Source organism: Sturnira hondurensis, unplaced genomic scaffold (genome assembly GCF_014824575.4).
Source record: "Sturnira hondurensis isolate 20B ecotype Veracruz unplaced genomic scaffold, ASM1482457v3 Scaffold0010128, whole genome shotgun sequence".
NCBI lineage: Eukaryota > Metazoa > Chordata > Mammalia > Chiroptera > Phyllostomidae > Sturnira > Sturnira hondurensis.
In genome coordinates, this window is record NW_028082759.1 from 12050993 (window position 1) to 12069828 (window position 18836).

Genomic DNA, 18836 nt, shown 5'->3' on the forward strand with positions numbered 1-18836 from the left:
AACCCAATGAAATGAGATTTGGGTTTATACTCTAAGGACGATTAGAGTATAAACAAAGGTATGAGGACAGGATACTCTGAGTAGAAGACGCATGACCCTAAGCTTGTGTGCAAGTGCAGAGCAAGAGTGTGTAAAGTATGTGCCAGGTATTAATTGGATATTAATTGGAAAATAAAAGTCAGGTGGCCCCATACAGGGACTTGGGTCCAAAGATCCAGGTGTGAGTTCTGTACGTGCCACTAAGTAGTGTGTGTTTCACTTCTCTGAGCTCCAGCTTTCGTATCTGCCCAAAGTGGACCAGCAGTTTCTATTGGGTTGTTCGGACCCAGTAAGGTAACGGAAGTTGATTAGCCACAGAGCCCTGTCCGAGGCTTGCTATTATTATTGTCTTTTTGAATGAAAGTCATGGAAAGTTTCAGAGCAGAGGAGGAATGCACAGAAAGTGTTCATCATTCACCCTATTTCTTCATGAGTGCGTGAAAGAAAAGCTCAAAATGAGCAATGACCGAGTGAATATAATTGTGTGTAGGAACTTGGAACCCAGCCTTCAAAAAAGAAGACTGGCCTAACTGTCATCATGGCTGCCGCCGACACTGCGACTGATCAGGCCCGTGAGTAGCCCCCCTTCCAGGACTCGGGCAACTCAATGCGCAGTGCACGGCCCTTGCACGGCTCTTCACTAATTCACTAATCAAGGACACTCTTCACTAATTATTAACCCCCAGGGCACTAAATTTATTGGCACGCCTTGTAAGAATTCATCTCATTCCCTTCATTTAAACATAACCAACTTTTCACAGATCTGTAGCCCTGTTTAACTTAGTGTGTGGTCTAATATGGTATCCACTAGCCACATATGGCTATTCAGTGCTTGAATGTGGCTAGGGAAACCGAAGAACTGAACATTTAGTTTTAATTCATTTTAATTTCAATGTAAAAACCCATAATCCAGTTATTGAAAAACGTTTAATCATGGTTGGAGCAACACGGATATGTGAATCTACTTTTTTGAATGAACATTTAAAAATTTAAATACCAATCCACTTTTTCTGATAAAAATTTAGCATATGAATTGAGATGTATGTAAATGTGGAATACATTCTGGATTTAGAAGACAGAACAAAAATATCTCATTTTTTTATATTGATTAATGTTGAAATAATACTTGGAAATATTTTGTTCAAATGAAATATTCTATAACAGTCATTACATTTTATTAAAATTAATTTCACCTCTATTCACTTTAAAAATGTGACTACTAGAAAATTTTAAATTACATATGCAGCTCACATTATATTTTTTTTAGAACTGGTAACGATATAAGTAATCATAAATTTAGGTTTAGGTGGCATGACTGAGAAAGATTTAGTGCTTTGTGTCTATACTGGGATCCCCTTGGCTCAGGGGATCCCGGGCGGTGTGTGACACAGGCTGGCTGGCTGGCTTCTGTCCACGGCTACCAATAGCAAGCTATGAGGATCACTTTAACGCCTTTTCCATTTGGATGGCGCAATGCTTTTTCAAGATGGAGGAGGAATGTTCTTTTTGCCTTTGGATCGTGCCCATTATTATTTAAATTATATTGGAAGTCTCGATACCATAAGCTTGGAATTCTCCTACTTCTCCTTAGCAACTTAGCCCTAGTCTGAGAAACAATAATATAAACAGATTTTTGGAGGACTACCCTGTAAAGTCTCCCTGATATGTGTAGGAAACCTGCTAATTATTTATCATTGCAAACAGGACAAACGCTCTGCGAAAGAAGACCCAGGTAGGAAATGAGGAAACGTGAGTCTCTAAGAGAAAACTCAACAGAATGTCTTCAAGTTGAAACGGAAGAGCTGGATCTTAATGCAGAATGCGTTGTGGAAAAGATATTGCATATGGGTTTCAGGAGATTATAGTCACATGCAACTTAAACTTTGGGTTTTACTTGGTTCTTTCTTTTTGAAAAGAACTTGGAAAAAATTATATTTTCTTCATTTGCACATAGTAGAATTGAATATAAACTATTTCACTTGAGGTTTCTGTTCAAAGACCCTCTGTTGCCTTTCTAGCTTCCACATCAACTTGACCCAAACTAATTCAATGGCCTTGGTTCCAGGCCCCTCCTGTGTTTCCTCTCTGAACTTCTTCTCCCTCTCCTAACCCTTCCCTTCCTCTGAACGAGCTTTTAGAAGATCTTTCTGCACATACACACATATTCAAATCTTTGCTTATTTGTTTTTTACTTGTTTGGTGTGTGTTTGTGATATTTAGCCAACTTCCTCCCCCCTACAATATAAAACTTAGGAAGAGCTCAAATAACTAAAACCAATAATGTCTGACTCAAAGAAAGAGGAGCCACCAAGACACATAAAATTGTTGAAGCACAATTTTAAAACCACTGCCTTAGTCTGGATTTGGTTCACTGTTATTTCTCTTGGGATATTTCTGTTTCAAATCTTATCTCTAATAATACAATATAAATACTTATATCTTTAAGGGAAGTTTTTACGTCAGTGAACTGGCAGGAGGGGTGCTGGTGATTTATGTTGGCCTCTAACAGCTCAGATTTTTTGTGGCCAAAAAAATTAATTTTTTGGCCACAGAAAATTATTAACAAGTCTGGTCCTATTTCTATACTTCATGAATAACTCGTATGGCTGTACATTTATTCAAAAATTTTTATCCCAAAATTTGTTGATTAAATTTTAATTTCAAAGTAAGACTTTTAAATAGGTTTATTAAATAGCAACAGCAGTGAAATAAGAATATATACACCTACAAATGGGTAATATTATAATAACTTGTCTCATTTATATTTTCCCGATTTTTAATTTACTTTGTTCTCCAGAGTGATATATGGAATATTATAGCAACTGTATACAATACATATTCTCATTTAGCCTTGTCTAAGATTTCCTACTTATATATTTCCTCTATTATTAGCTGATTGTGACATTTAAAAGTGTTTCTTGGCTTTCTCCTCTTAACCTGAACTGAGTAAAATGAAAATACAAGATCTGGCATAAATAACTGTGTTTTTTTATGAGCTGGTAATCTATACCAAATCTTTCTTATAAAATCCTAAGCATGTAATTCTATAACATAACAGTATCACACTCAAGCACACCATATGACATTTTAGGTGAAATGTCCAAATTGCTGTCTGTCTCATGGGAGACATTCACACACCCTCCCAACCACACTCGATGGCCTTGTTACTTCTGCCAGGCCCTGTGTATTACCCATTTAAATCAGCTTTTCGGTCTGGCCGGTGTGCTTCCCATTTCTGTAACTAACTCCTTCAGTACTCTTAGGATCCAGAATTTTTTCTCTCTTCTTTTCATCCACTCCCATTTTAAGCATTTAAAAACTCCATCTTCGAGCAAATCAAAACCATATGAGATACTTAGTCCACTTGGTCCACTATTACAAGATGCCACAGACTTATAAGCAACAGAAATTTGTTTCTTACAATTATCGTATCTGGAAGTCTGAGATCAGGGAGCCAGCATGGTCAGGAGAGGACCCTCTTCTAGGTTGCAGACATCTAGCTGTACCTTTACATGATGGAAGGACCGAAAAAGCTTTGTGGGGCCTCTTTCATAAGAGTGCTAATCCCATCATGAGGGCTCTACCCTCTTGACCTAATCACCCCCCAAAGGCGTCACCTCATATTATCACTATTTTGGGAGGACTAGGATTTCAACACACATATTTGGGGAGGAGGAACACCGACATTCAGACCATAGCAGATACTACCATGTACCCACCAGAATAGCTAAAATTAAAAAGACTGGTAACAGCCAATTTTGGAGAAGCTGTGGAGCTACTGGAATTGTCATGTATCAGTGGTGGGAGTGCAAAATAAGGTAAGCAGTTTGGAATGTGAAGGGTCATTCCTTCACATTCCTTGCTTTTCACCAGGTAGACTCATGGGTCCTGTTACTTGGGGTCAATGCCAATCTGAGGAACAAGGTCTGGGGCAGACCATAGCAAGAAAGGAGAGGAGCAATTTTCTGGGTTTGGGGAGGAAGCACCTACTACAGGTGTTCCATCACCAGGCATTGGAATTGTCTCTCTGCAGTTAATCTAGAAAGAGCAACATCTCCCCTCACTCTCTAGCGTCTTCCTTCCACTTGTAGCTGTGGCAAGTGTCATACGTCATTACCAAACTCAACTCTCCCCGTCCTTCTAGATTTGCCACGGTATCCCCCGCATTCAGGGCTGTCTACATATCCTAAGGAAATGGCTTAGTGGATTTTCTTCTCCTTTTCAACAAAAATAGTTGTGTCAAGACTTTGTGCATATGCTTCTGAAGAAGTGTGCATATTCTTTGCAGAGAGTGGGACATAACGTTATGTGTGAATCACAAATTGGTTCATACAGATTTCACTGTTCAAAGCCATAAGAGGCACTGCCCTTACATGGAAGAGACAGGGGTTCAGAAATTAAAATTAGTGGTTTCATCAAGTTTCAACTAAAATCCGAATCTGCTTTGAGGGAGTTTCTAACCAGACCACTAACTTCCTGGAGAAAAGTCAGTGAGTCCACAACTTGTCCTTGTTTACCTCCTTTTTGACTAATTAAATGTCTCATAACTACTTAGAATTATAATACTGCTATGTATCAGACACATGAGAGTCAATATACTTTATTAGTGTATGACATGACTGTCACTGGGTTTTGGTGAAGATGTAGCTTTATAAAAACCATCCCATCTTCATCCTAGATGAGCGCTTAGAGACAACCTCACCTTCTTTGACAGCGAAGCTCTCGGACAGAGAGGGCCCAAGAGCCTTCCAAACTTGCACAGCCATGCATGGCACCCACAAAGATACTGACCTCCTGAATCACTGCCTGCTTTTTTGACACATCTGCTTCTTTTTGTGATGCCGTGCACTCCCTGTGAGTACGGGAGACTCCTCTGGCATTCAGTTGGTTAACCTGGTAGAATATTTGCATTTCACCCACACTTTCCACTATGAACTCAATATGTATGTTCCCCCCAAATTCATACATTGAAATCTAATACTTAATGTGATGATATTAAGAGGTGGGGCCTTAAATAAAATATTTTTTAAAAATGCCCTGGCTGGTGTAGCTCAGTGGATCGAGTGCGGGCCTGCGAACCAAAGTGTCGTGGTTCGATTCCCAGTCAGGGCACATGCCTGGGTTGCAAGCCAGTTGCCAGCAGGGGACATATGAGAGGCAACCATACATTGATATTTCTCTCCTTCTCTCTTTCCCTTTCCCCTCTAAAGATAAATAAATAAAATATTTTAAAAAAAGAGGTGGGGCCTTTGGGAGGTGATTATGTCATAAGAGTAGAGCTCTTGAGATTGAGATTAGTGCTTTTGTAAAAGAGACCCCAGAGAGCTAGGTAGTTCCAACAGGGAGGAGACATTCATTAATGAGAAAGCAGATCCTCACTGGGTTTCAAATTGTTAGTATCATGACCTTGAACTTTCAAGTCTCCAGAATTATGAGAAATAATTTTCTTTTGTTTATAAACCACCCAGATTGTATTTTCTGTAATAGCCTGAATGAACTAAGACACTTTCATTTCAAGCCAGCAATCTCCTGCAAACTTGTTTTTTAATTTTTTCATTTTTCTTTTTAAAAATTTTATCACTTTTTAAAATATATTTTATTGATTATGCAATTACTGTAGTCCCATCTCCCCCCCTTTACTCCCCTCCACACCCTCTCCCACCCACATTCTCCGCGTTTAGTTCACGTCTATAGGTCATACTTGTAAGTTCTTCATCTTCTACATTTCCCATACTATTCTTACCTGCCCCCTATCTATTTGCTACTCGCCATCCACATTATTTATTCTCTGTACCTTTTCCCCCTCTCTCTTCCTCCCACTCCCCTGTTGCTAACCCTCCATGTGATCTCCATTTCTATGGTTCTGTTCCTGTTCTAGTTGTTTGCTTAGTTTGCTTTTGTTTTTGTTTTAGGTGTGGTTGTTAATAATTGTGAGTTTGCTATCATTTTACTGTACATATTTTTTATCTTCTTTTTCTTAGATAAGTCCCTTTAACATTTCATATAATAAGGGCTTGGTGACAATGAACTCCTTGAACTTGACCTTATCTGAGAAGCACTTTATCTGCCCTTCCATTCTTTTTTAAAAAATATATTTTATTGATTATACCACTACAGTTGTTGTTCTATTCCCCCCTTCATTCCCCTTCACCTTGCACACTCGCTCCTGTAACAGGCATGAACAATGCAAACTTGTGATTTAATGTGCTGACAGAGTTGTTCCCATTTTCCCCTCCATAGCTAAAAACCAACCTTTGAAAGAGAAGTTAAATTCCCAAAGCAGCCTTTTCTTTCTAGCCGGGCTCTTGTTGATCAGTGTTTCTGATCTTCCCCAACCCCGAAAGCCCCTTGTTTCCTGTGAACTGTGGAGGAGTGGACGTACACTCTGGGGACCCTAATGGCCTGCTTGGAGCCAGCAAGTAGATCCCAGCTCACCTAGCTACTGCCACGGTGAACCCATACAGTCTGTTCAGGAGGTTCTTGAACAGAGCAAGGCCTGGGGTTGCATTAAAGGGGCAAAAACAGGCAGCCACCAAAAGAGAGCCATTTCCCATGGGTCCTGAACTGGATCCGCTGAAGGTGTGTTGACACCCTGACTCCAAGCCAGCAGTCCTGAGCCCTCGATGTCATTTAAGGTGCTGAAGCAGCTGATTCAACAAATAAATTTAAAATCACAGGGAATTAAACAACTTTGACATTAAGAGTCCATCCAGTTAATAATCTTTGTTTCTCTGTTCGCAATGGGATGAGCATGCATTCAAGTACACATGACTACCGTAATCATTGAGAAGTTGTCAAGGTCTGTGTCTACTCAGTTAAAACAATTAAGGCTTTATTTATATGCACATAGATATCGATAGCATATGGAATGACTTTTAAGAGCTCTTCTTTTTGAGTCACACTATTTTGGTCTTGAATTCCATTTTGCCCATGAACCTTATTTTACTATCCTAAACCTTCATTTTTTCATATGTAAAATGTGGATGATAATAATAACATCTCACACAGAGTCATTGCAAAGATAAAATTGGACTTGATTACAAAGCAGTCAGCAGAGCGCCCAGCACATAATGAACTTTAAAAAAATGCGAACAGTTACTGTTACTGTAGTTATTGTTATGTTACTATGATCGGGCTAACTTTTTATGTGATTAATTTCATGAATGAATCCTCATTTCTTCAATTTCACAAGGATAAATTTCAACTTTCTAAATTAGTTTGAACGAGTCTGGTCTTATTATAGCTCTTTTTATCCAGAACTGATGAATTAATAGGTTTGCAAATAATAAAACCTCTTCATACTTTGGATTAACTTACCACATCCCTGTGTAGCAATAAAAATACATTATTAGCAATAACAAATATGTTATAATAAAGTTCACAAAGAGATTGAAGTAGATGAATTAAATTTAGCTAAAATGTGAGGGCAAATATTAACATTTCCATGGGGAAAGAAATAATTTCACTAGCCTAAAACATTTCCTTATATTATGATACATGTAATATATATTATATATACTTGAAACTCAGCTTAATGCTACTATGATGGATTGCTTATAAAACTCCAGTTTTTTCTTTAATGCTTTAGGAGTTTCTATAGAATTGTTTTAGCAAAACTCTCAAGTGAAGACCTGGAGACAGCAAACGCTCCAATTCCCGTAACTACGATAAGGAATGAACCACCGGCCACCTTTTGACTGTAATCACGGAAAAAAAATGTCTTGTGTCTTATGTATAGAAACATTTAAAAGATGTTTAGAACTATTTGCGATTTCAATTTTGTGTGCTTTTTTTGATTTCCCTGAATTTTAGTAAGTTAGGATAATCTATCACTCTGACTATTGTAAGCTGATGTTTTTTAAAGCAAAATATTACATTGAAGCCACATTGCATTAACTTGCTTTGTGTTCACTTACAAGTTCCACTTATAAGATTCACTTTTAATAATGTCCTGCAAGATTCATAACTGTCCCCAAATTTTAATATCATAGTTTCACCTTATTTTGATTAAGAAAGTATATCAACTACCTTAAAAAAATTTCTCTCTTTTTCTTTTAGGTCCTGTATTAGAGATTACCAAGCAAGATTTTTTTCAGGAAGCAAAAAATCTCATTGCCCAACATTATGAGAAAATAAATGAGGTTAGTGCTTTGCATTTATCTAACATATTTTTCAGGAAACTAATAACTATTTTTATATACCACAATGATTGTTCCAAATGATTACATGAATCCTGACAGATTTTGAATAGAATAGAGAAAAAAATGAAATCCTTTCTAGCTACAAGATTTGATTTCAGATTGAATTTAAAATTAAGATTTTTAAGCTACACAGATTATTTAATTATAAATATATACTTAATTTGCACATACAATTTGTAATATTGTCCTTTTGATGAATTATAACAGAAATATTTGGATTAAGTATCTCAAGTAAATATCTCTAGAAAACACACTGTGAGATGATGTCTCCTCTGTGCCCCTACATGCCACGCTTACCTGAGCTTCCTCCACATTGAGTTAGAACTGTTTACCAGTCTGAATGTTCCCTGTGGGTACTGGCTGCCTCTTTAGAATACTGCACCTCCAGCAACAAGCTTGGGCCTGGCCCAGTAAACACTCACTGAATGGCATAGATTTGGAAGGTCCAAGGAGGAGGAATGGAAGGGATGGGGGGACAAAGAGAAAGGAGAGGCAGCACAGGGTGAAATTTTGGAGGATAGCTACAGAAGAGATGGCCAATTTGGGGAGCAGCAGCTATTGTGGCAAATGGGTCTTTGGGGAGATAGGTCAGGAAGGAGGGGGATTTAGAATGATGTACTTTGTCCTGCACTATCTTACTCTCTTTTGAATACTTTTTAAAAACAATGCATTTTAAATAAAGATTTTAAATATTTTTTAATCATTACTATAGAGGAAGGGGGTTATAATTTTTCCACGTGTTACTTTTGAATGGTCCTCTACGTGGAGACTGGCCATAGATGGTTTTAATGTTGTAATCAACATTGCCGACGTTGCTTAACTTTTTCCTCTAACCAAAAAACAATTTGAAATTATATTGATTAATTAGTAGGTACATGGGATGAAAACTTCAACCTTCAGAGTTAGATAGAGGTACCTTAGAATCCTGACCTATGTTTAGAGTTTAATAACAGAATAATATTCTGTCTTTTTCTGCTTGCAAAACATGATACCTTTTTAATGGCATCTTGAATTGGCAACAATTTGAATTTGTCTAAACTTTTTTTTCGGGTGGGGAGAGAGAGGGGAGGAAGCTATAACTGTCTATGAGCCAGACAATGATTAGACTAGAATAAGTATAACTGTTTGAATAACTACTTCTCAGAGACCTGGGACTATATTATTTTTATATTACTCAGGTAGTAAAAAATAAGAAATATTGAAGTGATTGAAATGATCTGAAATATGTGTCCAATTATTAATATTTTTCCTTGAGAATCTGCCTCTATGTGTGAGCAGTTATTTATGGTTCAACAGAAAAAGAGTGTTGGGGGTATTAACATATTATGGACATCTTAGAATTCCTCAAATATGATTGAAAAGTAATTATATTCTTATACATCTAGTTGAAAACTTCTATTTTAAAGTAGACTTTAAAGCTGTATTTGGAAACAATCATATCTGAGGGAAAAAGTAACTCTTAAATTTACATTTTTCAAAGTAGAATGTAACCCTCATCTCTGTGAAATGCCTTTTGAGAACTACATAGGAAAACATCCCCTTTATTTGAATACTGTCATACGCTTTATAGTAAATGTCTTATATAGAAAGGTACTCCGCAAAATGTATTTAGTAGATACAAGTTTAATACTGTAGTAATAAAAATTATTATATACTGTTATATAGTTAATATGGGAATTAAATTTAATTAAATTTATCTTTGTTTTATTCACAGAAAAAAGTTCAAGGTAGTTCTGTAAATGTTTTCAGACATAAACACCAAAAACCGAAATCTGGAAAATACATACCTTTGGAGATAAAAAAAAAGGAAACACTTGATGTGGTCCAAGAACTTCAGACAGCACACAAGCACACTTGTTTTCCCAAAGATGTTTCCAAAGGCGACCATTCTGAGGAGCCCCCACGGCCCACTTCTTTCAAGGAGCCATGCATTTTTAATGTGAGAGAGAAATTCATGGGATCCATAGATCTAATTGCAAAAGGTGAGTTTTTGGTGGAGCAAAGGAATTCAGGAAACTCACAGGCAACACTGTTTGCTTCTGGTGTGTCTTTATAAGGGAATTTCCTTGTTCAGGCAAAAATCCAAACTTTAGACTTTAGCAATGAAAGGTAAGGAGGCTTGATTGAAAGAGCTGCTAACTCTGAGGTCACCCAAAACTGAGAAGAGAGCACCCTAATGGGGAAGAGGAACTTAGATGAACACAACTGGCTAGCCACTCCTCCAGCAGGGGGATTGACATTCCTTCTAGTACAACTCCTGAGACTGGTTAGTTCACGGTTAGTAGCTCAGTCAGAGGCATATGGCTTTGGATTCTGCGGCTGAGCAGGGTAGGCAGAGTCAGTAAACTATGTGTAAGCATGGTCCTCCAAATCCCTAAGAGGAGCTTGGGAGTTATAGAATTCCCCTTTAAGACAACTTGTAGTAAAGGTTTATTCTCTATCAAGAACTTGGTATGAAACTGAAGGTCTATTTAAACAAAAGGATGTTTTCCTGAGACTAATGACTGGAATAAATGAGCTCTTAAAACACATTTTTAATTACAGCTTTTTGAAATTCATCTACATTTTAATCTTTGTTATTGCTTATTTTGTTATTCATTCATTTAAATTTTTTTCATTCAGTTCCTGCCATAGAACAGGTTGCTGGGAACTGGAGAAACAAAGGTTAAAAGGCTTAGTTAGAGAGTATTGGTGAGAATGCACATGTAGGTTGTCCCTTGTCATACAACGTGACAATGGCCATAACAGCAGTCAGTGCAAAGCATTATGGAAACACTGAGGCATTACTGACCAAGTGCTGGAATGGAAGAGATCTCATTAGAAGTGGGTTTTAAGGAGACGTTTGTTAGAGGATGGAAACAGGAGAGGCCATTTGGAGCAGTGACAATGAAATGAAACCCCCAAAGGACAAAAGAATGTGATGTTTTGGGAAAGGAGAGCTGTGAAAGAAAGGAAGTTGGGACGATGGGTGAGGCTAGAATTTATAACATATAACAGGGGTCTAGGACTGGAACTTACCTGTAATGGAAACCCATTGGTGATTTTAAAGCTGGGTTTGGGGATGGAATGAGGCATGGCCACATCTGTCTGTCTGAAAAATCACACTGGAAGGGGGTGTGGGAGAGAGATCAGTGGGAGGCTTTTCAGGAAAGAGGTGCTCTGTGTACGAGATGACAGGGGCCTAAATTAGGGCAGCGTGAAGTGTGGCGGATGGATGCTACCATAGCGATTCCCCAAGTGTAGTCTTCAGTCCCTAGCGATTCACCTTGACAGGAACACTCTTCAGTGAGATGAGTCTGAAAAAGTACATTCACTTCTTGAAGACTTGTACTGAGCATTAATGCATGGAAACCTTGACGAATACTACAGGAAAGAAATCTGTCTATGGTTTTTAACCTGTCTCTCCACAATTCATCTAATTAAAGAATGCCTAAAGAACAACAATTCAGTTTCTGGCCTGGAAAATGTATGTCATTACCCTGAGATGGGAATGCAGAGGGAAAAGCAGATTTGGGTCAAATGGAGAAAGGCCAGGGGGAAGAATGAGTTTAGGTTTAGGCCTCTTAAGTGGACATGTATATGAAGATGATGCTTAGGAGGTTGGACATGGAGATCTAGCACTTAAGGAGAGACGGGTAGGTGAAGACTGAAGACTGATCTTGGGGGTCACGGCCATACTGAAAGTGTGGGGTTCATGCATTTATGCAACCAGCATTTATTTATTATGCCAGCCATGCAGAGATAAAAGATAAGCTACTTACCCCGAAGGAGTTGCAGTTTGACATATGTGATTTGTATGAGGTTGGATGAAGGAGGATAAATGGACAGTTACAACAGAGTGTTTCCAATACTTTAATAAACACAAGCTCTGGGCTTCTCTGGCTCCTCCTGACTTGGGACACCCACAGAATGGGCTTAGCACTGATCCATTAACTCCCCAGGAAGGGGGCATGAGGGGCGATGGGGAAATATTTCCTCCTTTCTCTACCTGGGCAGAGGGGGCTCAGTCATATTCTATAAAGCTCCTCAGAAGGTCTCAGGTGTTTAAGCAACTAGTTTCCTGGAGTGAGAGTCAGCCACCCTCACCACCAAATTCTTACATCAGTCTCCCTTCTTCCTGGTTTTATTTTCCCATCGTTCATTCCTGTTCCCCAGGCTCACTTTCTTAAAATACTTTCTTTAAACTTTTTGGTGATGAATTGTCAGTACATGCTGAAAGAATGGGTATGGAGTGTGAGGCAAAGGATGATTCTGAGCTTTAGGTTTGATGAACTGGAAGGTAAGCGCCATCGCCCTCTGAGAGGTGGAAGAGAGGGCGATGCCGTTCTGCGTGGGCCGAATCCCTGAGGTGCCATGTGGGCCCATTGTGTCTGAGGTGCCTGGTACACATGCAAATGAAAATGTCCACTAGCCAGTCTGTTATATAAGTTTGGGCTAATAGGAAAGGTTGGAGTTATTAATGATCAATATTGTCCCATAGAAATATAGTAGAGCCACCGATGTCATTAAAAATTTTCTAGTGGCCACATTAAAAAAATTAAACAGGTAAAATGAATTTTAACAATATATTTACTTAACCTAATAAATCCAAATCCTATCATTTCATCAGTATAAAAATTAATGAGGTGTTTTACATTTTTTCATACTAAGTCTCCAAAATCCGGTGTGTATTTTAGATATTGGTCTGGCTACATTTCAGTGCTCAATAGCTACAGTTGGTGAGTGGCTAATGTATAGTCACCCTAAATGGCACAAATGTAGATTTGGTTTATAATCATAGGCTTAGATAAGATCATCTAGGAAGTAAATGGAGGTGGAGGAAAAAAATATCCAGGGACTGAATTCCAGGGGTTACCAATATTTAGAGAACAAGAAAAAAAGTGCCCAGCAAAGGAGGTAGAAAAAGAACAGCTAGGAGGGAAATCAGGAGAGCGTGAAATATGTTTCTCATACTTGGGTCCAGGACGAGGAGCACCTTAGACAGGAGCAAGGGAAGCTCATCCACTGTCCCAGGAGGCAGGCGGGGGCACGGGCACAGACACAGGCCAATGGGTAAATTAAGTGATGGGATTGCTTTTTGTTGCTTCAGGGAAATTAGAAGTGAGGTTTTCACTGGAGTATGAGATGGGAAGTATTGGAGTTTCAAGGAGCAAAGAGAAAAGTGAAATAACCATGATAAGGGCAAGTGGGAAAGCACATGGACTATGAAGAGACAGTTTGCTATGAAAACGAAGTCCCTCCTTCTTTTTAGGAGAAGAGAGAAATGGTTGGGAAATGTCAATAAGGATCAAGGAAGAAACGGATTCTATCTTTAGCTACCGAGTATGGGAAGGGTTGAAAAAAAGGAACAGTTACTTCTTTAGAGAGCTGCTGAAAAAGTTATATCTTTATGAAAATTACATTGTTAGAACAAGAAGACAGGAACCATATAGAGAACAGAGCTCGAATATCAGTTTAGCTGATGAAAGATTTGAGGTGTCCTAGGGCACAGTGAAGGGTTTGGGCCGGGGATTGAAGAAAGGATGAAAGAAGGTGAGAGGATTAAGCAAAAAACGTATACATATAACACACAGACACAGACAACAGTGTGGTGATAGCCAGAAAGAAAAGGGGGTGGAGGGTAGGTGAAGGTGGGCAAAGGGGAGGAAATGTGGGTGGAAAGAAACTTTGCTTGGGGATCATGGTGGGTGCACAATGCAGTGTGCAGACGATGTTGTTTTGAGTTGTACACTTGAAACCTGTATGGTTTTGTGAACAAATGTCACTCCAATAAATTCAATATAAAAATAAATTTAAAAAAGAAAGGGTGAAAGGTGAAGGGTCTATAGAGATTGAGATGAACAGCAGAGAAAGGGTGTTTTGAAGGTGTCTTAGAGGAGGTGGCTAGTCCGTTCTAATGCTAGTTTCCTTTGGGGGATTGTTTTCTTCAGCAGATTGCTATCTTGAACCCAAGGGTGTTGGGAGTGGGGGTGTAAGAAAAAAGTGAAGGTTCTATCAAGAGCACAGGGAGGACACTGGTCAGCCCGCACATCCTCCTACAGGCCCTGTTGAAGTCAGAGGCATGTTATTAGGGGCCTTTGCCTGTGCCCCACCAGACAGCCACAAAGTGCCGATCTTAGAGTTTATATGTGAATTAAAATCGCAAACTTATTTCTCAAAGCTCTTATCTCAAAAACCTATATTAAGTCTGTAACTTGAATTGATTTTTAAAAACATATTCTTAATATTCACTTCACTGTGAATGGAAGCGTGATCTAAGATATCAGTGGCCTCCAGAACTTGATTAAAGTTTGTGAGATTAGAAAGAAAAGTGAGTCCTGTGCGTGTGGTACATGCACGTACCTTTTGCTCTTGTTGCACCGACAAGTTCAGGTGCGTCAGATTCCATAAGTTGAACATTTTATGTGCGAACAGGCCAGACATTCCTTAAATTTGATCCAAAGAAATCAACTTTAAAAATACACTGCAACAATGATAATATCAAATATCTTTAGTAAATATTTTTGTGTGCTTGCATATAATACATAGCCATTTACTTCCATTTTACTCAATGGAACTAAATCAGAAAAAATACGAAATAATCTTCTCTTTGAGTACTGCTTAACCAGTTTCTATTGTCATGCTGCCATTAATTTATGAATCTTGATTAGAAATCACATGTAAAAATCAGTTTTTGTAACACATATCAAATATTAGTTTATAGTTACCGTATAATAAATAGTACTCATCTACTTACGCATTTGCTTGGAAATGAAGAAGTACTTAGGTCTTATTTCAATTTATTTAAAACTGTACTTGAACAAGAATTAAATAAAAATTAAAAATAAATTTGAAAACACATTATAATTTAACTCAATGAGATTTCATGATATTCGTGTCAAGCAAATACATTTAGGGTTAGTACTGGATTGTTTCTTAACAGTTTGGAAAGGAGTAGATGTATGTATGTATGTTCTTTGGTCCCCAAATAATAAATCTTTTCCTTCAAATATGAAATGAAGGCATCATGAATTTTAATAATGTTTTAGAGTAACTACATGGCTAGGAAGCACTAGAAAAACCTATCAGAAAAAATGACTCTGTCGTGTTTATTTTTTCTCACAGTGGTGACAATTTACCAAACAGTATTTTGATCAACAATGTTTGCAAGGCCTTCTATTTTATATTTTAATGAGATTAAGTGTACATAAACCATTAACAAATATTAAAAGTATATTTTGCTCAGTCCCACAACGTTATTTGGAGAAATTTAAGACCAGGTTTCATAACAATTTATAGGAGACATGGAAACTAGAGGATTTTTAAAAAATGAAATGGAAAAGTGTGTTGAATTTGGCATTACAGAGTAATTTGACTTTTGAGGCCTTGGAATCTGAAACCCACTAATCTCCTTCTGTGTACAAAAACAGACTCTCACAGGAGAAACTTCTAAAGAAGGGAAGGAATCCGGGGTAACATCTTCAGAGAGCACCACACAGAGGGTTTTGCAGCTGCTTCTCTGCTCTCTTAGCTCCTTCCTGGCTCAGATTGTTATGTTTCTATTTCTGGCCAGCAATTATCTTTTGCTTGCCTATGTTCTTACAGAAAAAAACTAAAAGAATTTAAAAAATTAGCAAATGAATACAACTATACATCTGAGTGACATATGTCTTGAACACTGTCGTTCCTTCCCTACATTTTTTTCTTCTTTTTTCTACTGACCTGGTGAGCTCTGAAATAGAAGGACGCAGGATGCACACGCAAGGACAGGAGCCTCATTGCTTCTGTAGTAACGTGGCTCACTCCACTGAAGTGGCCCCCACGGTCACTGACTTTTAATAAATTTATGTACTTTAGTAAAAATCAGTAAAATATTATAAAGGATTTAGAGATAATTGAAAGGCATTTTTTAAAACCGTCTCTTTCCTACTAACTCTGTTATTAGCCCAGAGAACAATTTAGGGGATAACGGAAATCTTAGGATTAGACAGAAGTTTTTCTAAACTTGCAGGACTTTTCTGATTTGGCACGTTCACTATGTTTTGCACTTGACAAGGGACACAGGCAGAGAAGCATCAAGAGGCTAGTGGGATAGTTTGTGGTGGGCTAGGGTCCACTAGGTCATTTGTACATAAGCTGTATGCATGAGGCAATGATATCACCTTCTCCAAGAAAATATAAAAGTGCCTTTGCTTCCTAGAAATGGTTTTCCATGTGTAGTGAAAAGCTTCTTCAGCAGACATTTGGAGATTTTTTGTCTTCTTGGCATCCTTTAACTTTACCTTTGGTAACAGTGCCCTGGTTTGATTGGGAGAAACACTCCTCCCACTTAAAGTGTGTGCAGCCTGGGGAAGGCTGTCACGGCGACCCCTGGCTCCCAGGGCGGGCCTGTGATTCAGGCATAGCCGAAGGGAAGAGCTTGTTCTCCGGGCCACAGAGATGGGGTGGAGGGATAGGGCTTCAACCAGCAACGAACATGTGAGCTGGGGGGCACCAAAGAACACAGCCTGAAATTTTGGAATAAAGTCAACACTCAAGTGTGAACTAAATGATGCAGAGAAATCAAGTCCCGAGGACCCTGTTTAAACCTCAGACCCAAGCTTTGCTAAACGAAAACTTTACCCGCACTTTCCAGTTTGGGCAAATCTGTGAAATACCCCCTGTAAGAGGGCAGGATGGTTTATTGGCTCAAAACACAGGAGTTCAACTCCCTGGATTCAAATACCAGCTGTGTTACTCATTAATTTCTTCTATGTCGTTAAAATCATTTGGCTTTCTATTGTTTTTTCTCTGGTAGTCTGATGGGAACTTTGTAGAAAAAATTTTGCTCAGCGTGTCATTTTGACACCTTGATTATGGGCTTCTCGCTTCCAAAACTGTGAGAGGACACGTTTCTGTTGTTTGAAGCCGCCAAGGTTTTGGCAATTTGTTATGACGCCATAGAAAACTAATGAAGTATACTTCCCAAAGTAAGTTTCGGTTGTAGACATCATGCGGAAAATATTTTTCCTTGTGTAATGAGTGCAAACATGTCATCAATAGGCTAATAGGAAACTCTCATTTCCTCATTAATATATTTATTCAGTAGCTGTAGTAAGCTCCTGCTTGAACCGGATGCTACTTACTATGGCCCTTGCCCTCATGGAACTTGAAGTTTAATAGAAATCCTTTCTCTCTCTCTCTCTTTCTCTCTCTCTCCCCCCACCACTCCCCACTCCCTCTCCCTTCTCTGTGGGTCTCTGTATTAGGGGACCAGGTTTATGATAACTAACTGTCTTTTTCCTTCTGAGTTGGGAATCGATTGAATTGAGAAATAAGACACAAGAATTGTGCAAATGAGATTTAAATGGTCATTTTGATACAGAGAAAGCTGATGAGAGCATATTGCTCTGGAAAAGTAGCCACATGGCTTGTTAATCCTCTTCCAGCATTAAACTCATTCTCCCTGCGGCAGGCAGCACCTGCCAGCCGCGGTGCCCTGCGCCTGCTCTCTGCGCAGCGCAGGACCGGCCCTGTCACTAAACCTGGTTCTGCAGAGGAGACGGATGTGCTTGCCTCCTGGTGGCTGGCATCCTGGAGACCCTCCAGAGGGACTAAGCCCAGCCTGACTCTTCTCACCAGTGCGAGGAAAGGGGTGGGGTAAGGGAGGCCTTTCATGCTCACAAACCCGAGCCATGAACCTTTCCATCTATCCCTTCCCCCTGTTTCTCTTGTATCCTGAAGTAAGAGGAAGGATAGATATGTGTGTGCCCCATTGACATGAATTCCCATCAGAGGCCACTGAGAGAAGATGTTACAAACTGCTTGCAGGGTTTGCCTGTAGTCTGAGATTTACATACGTTTTGGAGGGTTTGGAAAAGGAACAGCCATAAACTGGGTCTGAAGGTAACTCAGTCTTTTACTGAGTGGCATGTAATTTCCTCCTAGCAACACGAGAGAGCCCAGGACATTAGCAAATGTGTGAGCCCTGGAACATTTCTTCCTCTCCAGTGATTTACGTGTAGCCAAGGGACCCGTGATGGCTTTTGTCCTGCTGTGTGGAAGTCGGTTGGCCCGAACCACTAGCATTTGTATTAATTTAACCTTTTTTTCAGGCACAGATAGGGATCATTATATGCTACTTAGTAAATCAAGTAAACATCATTTGAAAAATGTAAGGCTACACTTCTTATTAAGATCTTAGTTGTCATTCTGAGATAATACATTTCTGAGATAGGTGTGTTTTATATAAAAAAGATAAGTGAGGCTAACTTAATTGGCTTCTCTTTTTAAAAATATTTTATTGGTTATGCCATTACAGTTGTCCCATTCTCCCGCCTTTATTCCCCTCCACCCTGCACACCCCTCCCCCACCATTCCCCCCTTTCATTCATGTCCATGTGTCACAAGTTCTTTAGATTCTGTATTTCCCATACTATTCTTGCCCTCCCCCCTGTCTATTTTCTACCTACCGTCTATGCTACTTATTCTCTGTACCTTCTCCCTCCTTCTCCTCCTCCCACTCCCCTGTTGCTAACCCTCCATGTGATCTCCATTTCTGTGGTTCCGCTCCTGATCTAGCTGTCCTCTTAGTTTGCTTTTGTTTTAGGTGTGGTTGTTAATAACTGTGAGTTTGCT

General features: G+C 39.0%; 1 protein-coding gene across 1 annotated transcript in view; it reads left to right on the forward strand.

The window, feature by feature from the left end:
* The first annotated feature begins 577 nt into the window (after window positions 1–577).
* Window positions 578–18836, forward strand: part of IQCM (IQ motif containing M) — a 246894-nt gene continuing 228635 nt past the window's right edge. Inside the window, exons 1-3 of the mRNA XM_037058235.1 lie at window positions 578–611; window positions 8098–8180; window positions 9955–10222. Of these exons, the coding sequence (XP_036914130.1) occupies window positions 578–611; window positions 8098–8180; window positions 9955–10222 (385 nt within the window). The remainder of the gene's footprint in view (window positions 612–8097; window positions 8181–9954; window positions 10223–18836) is intronic.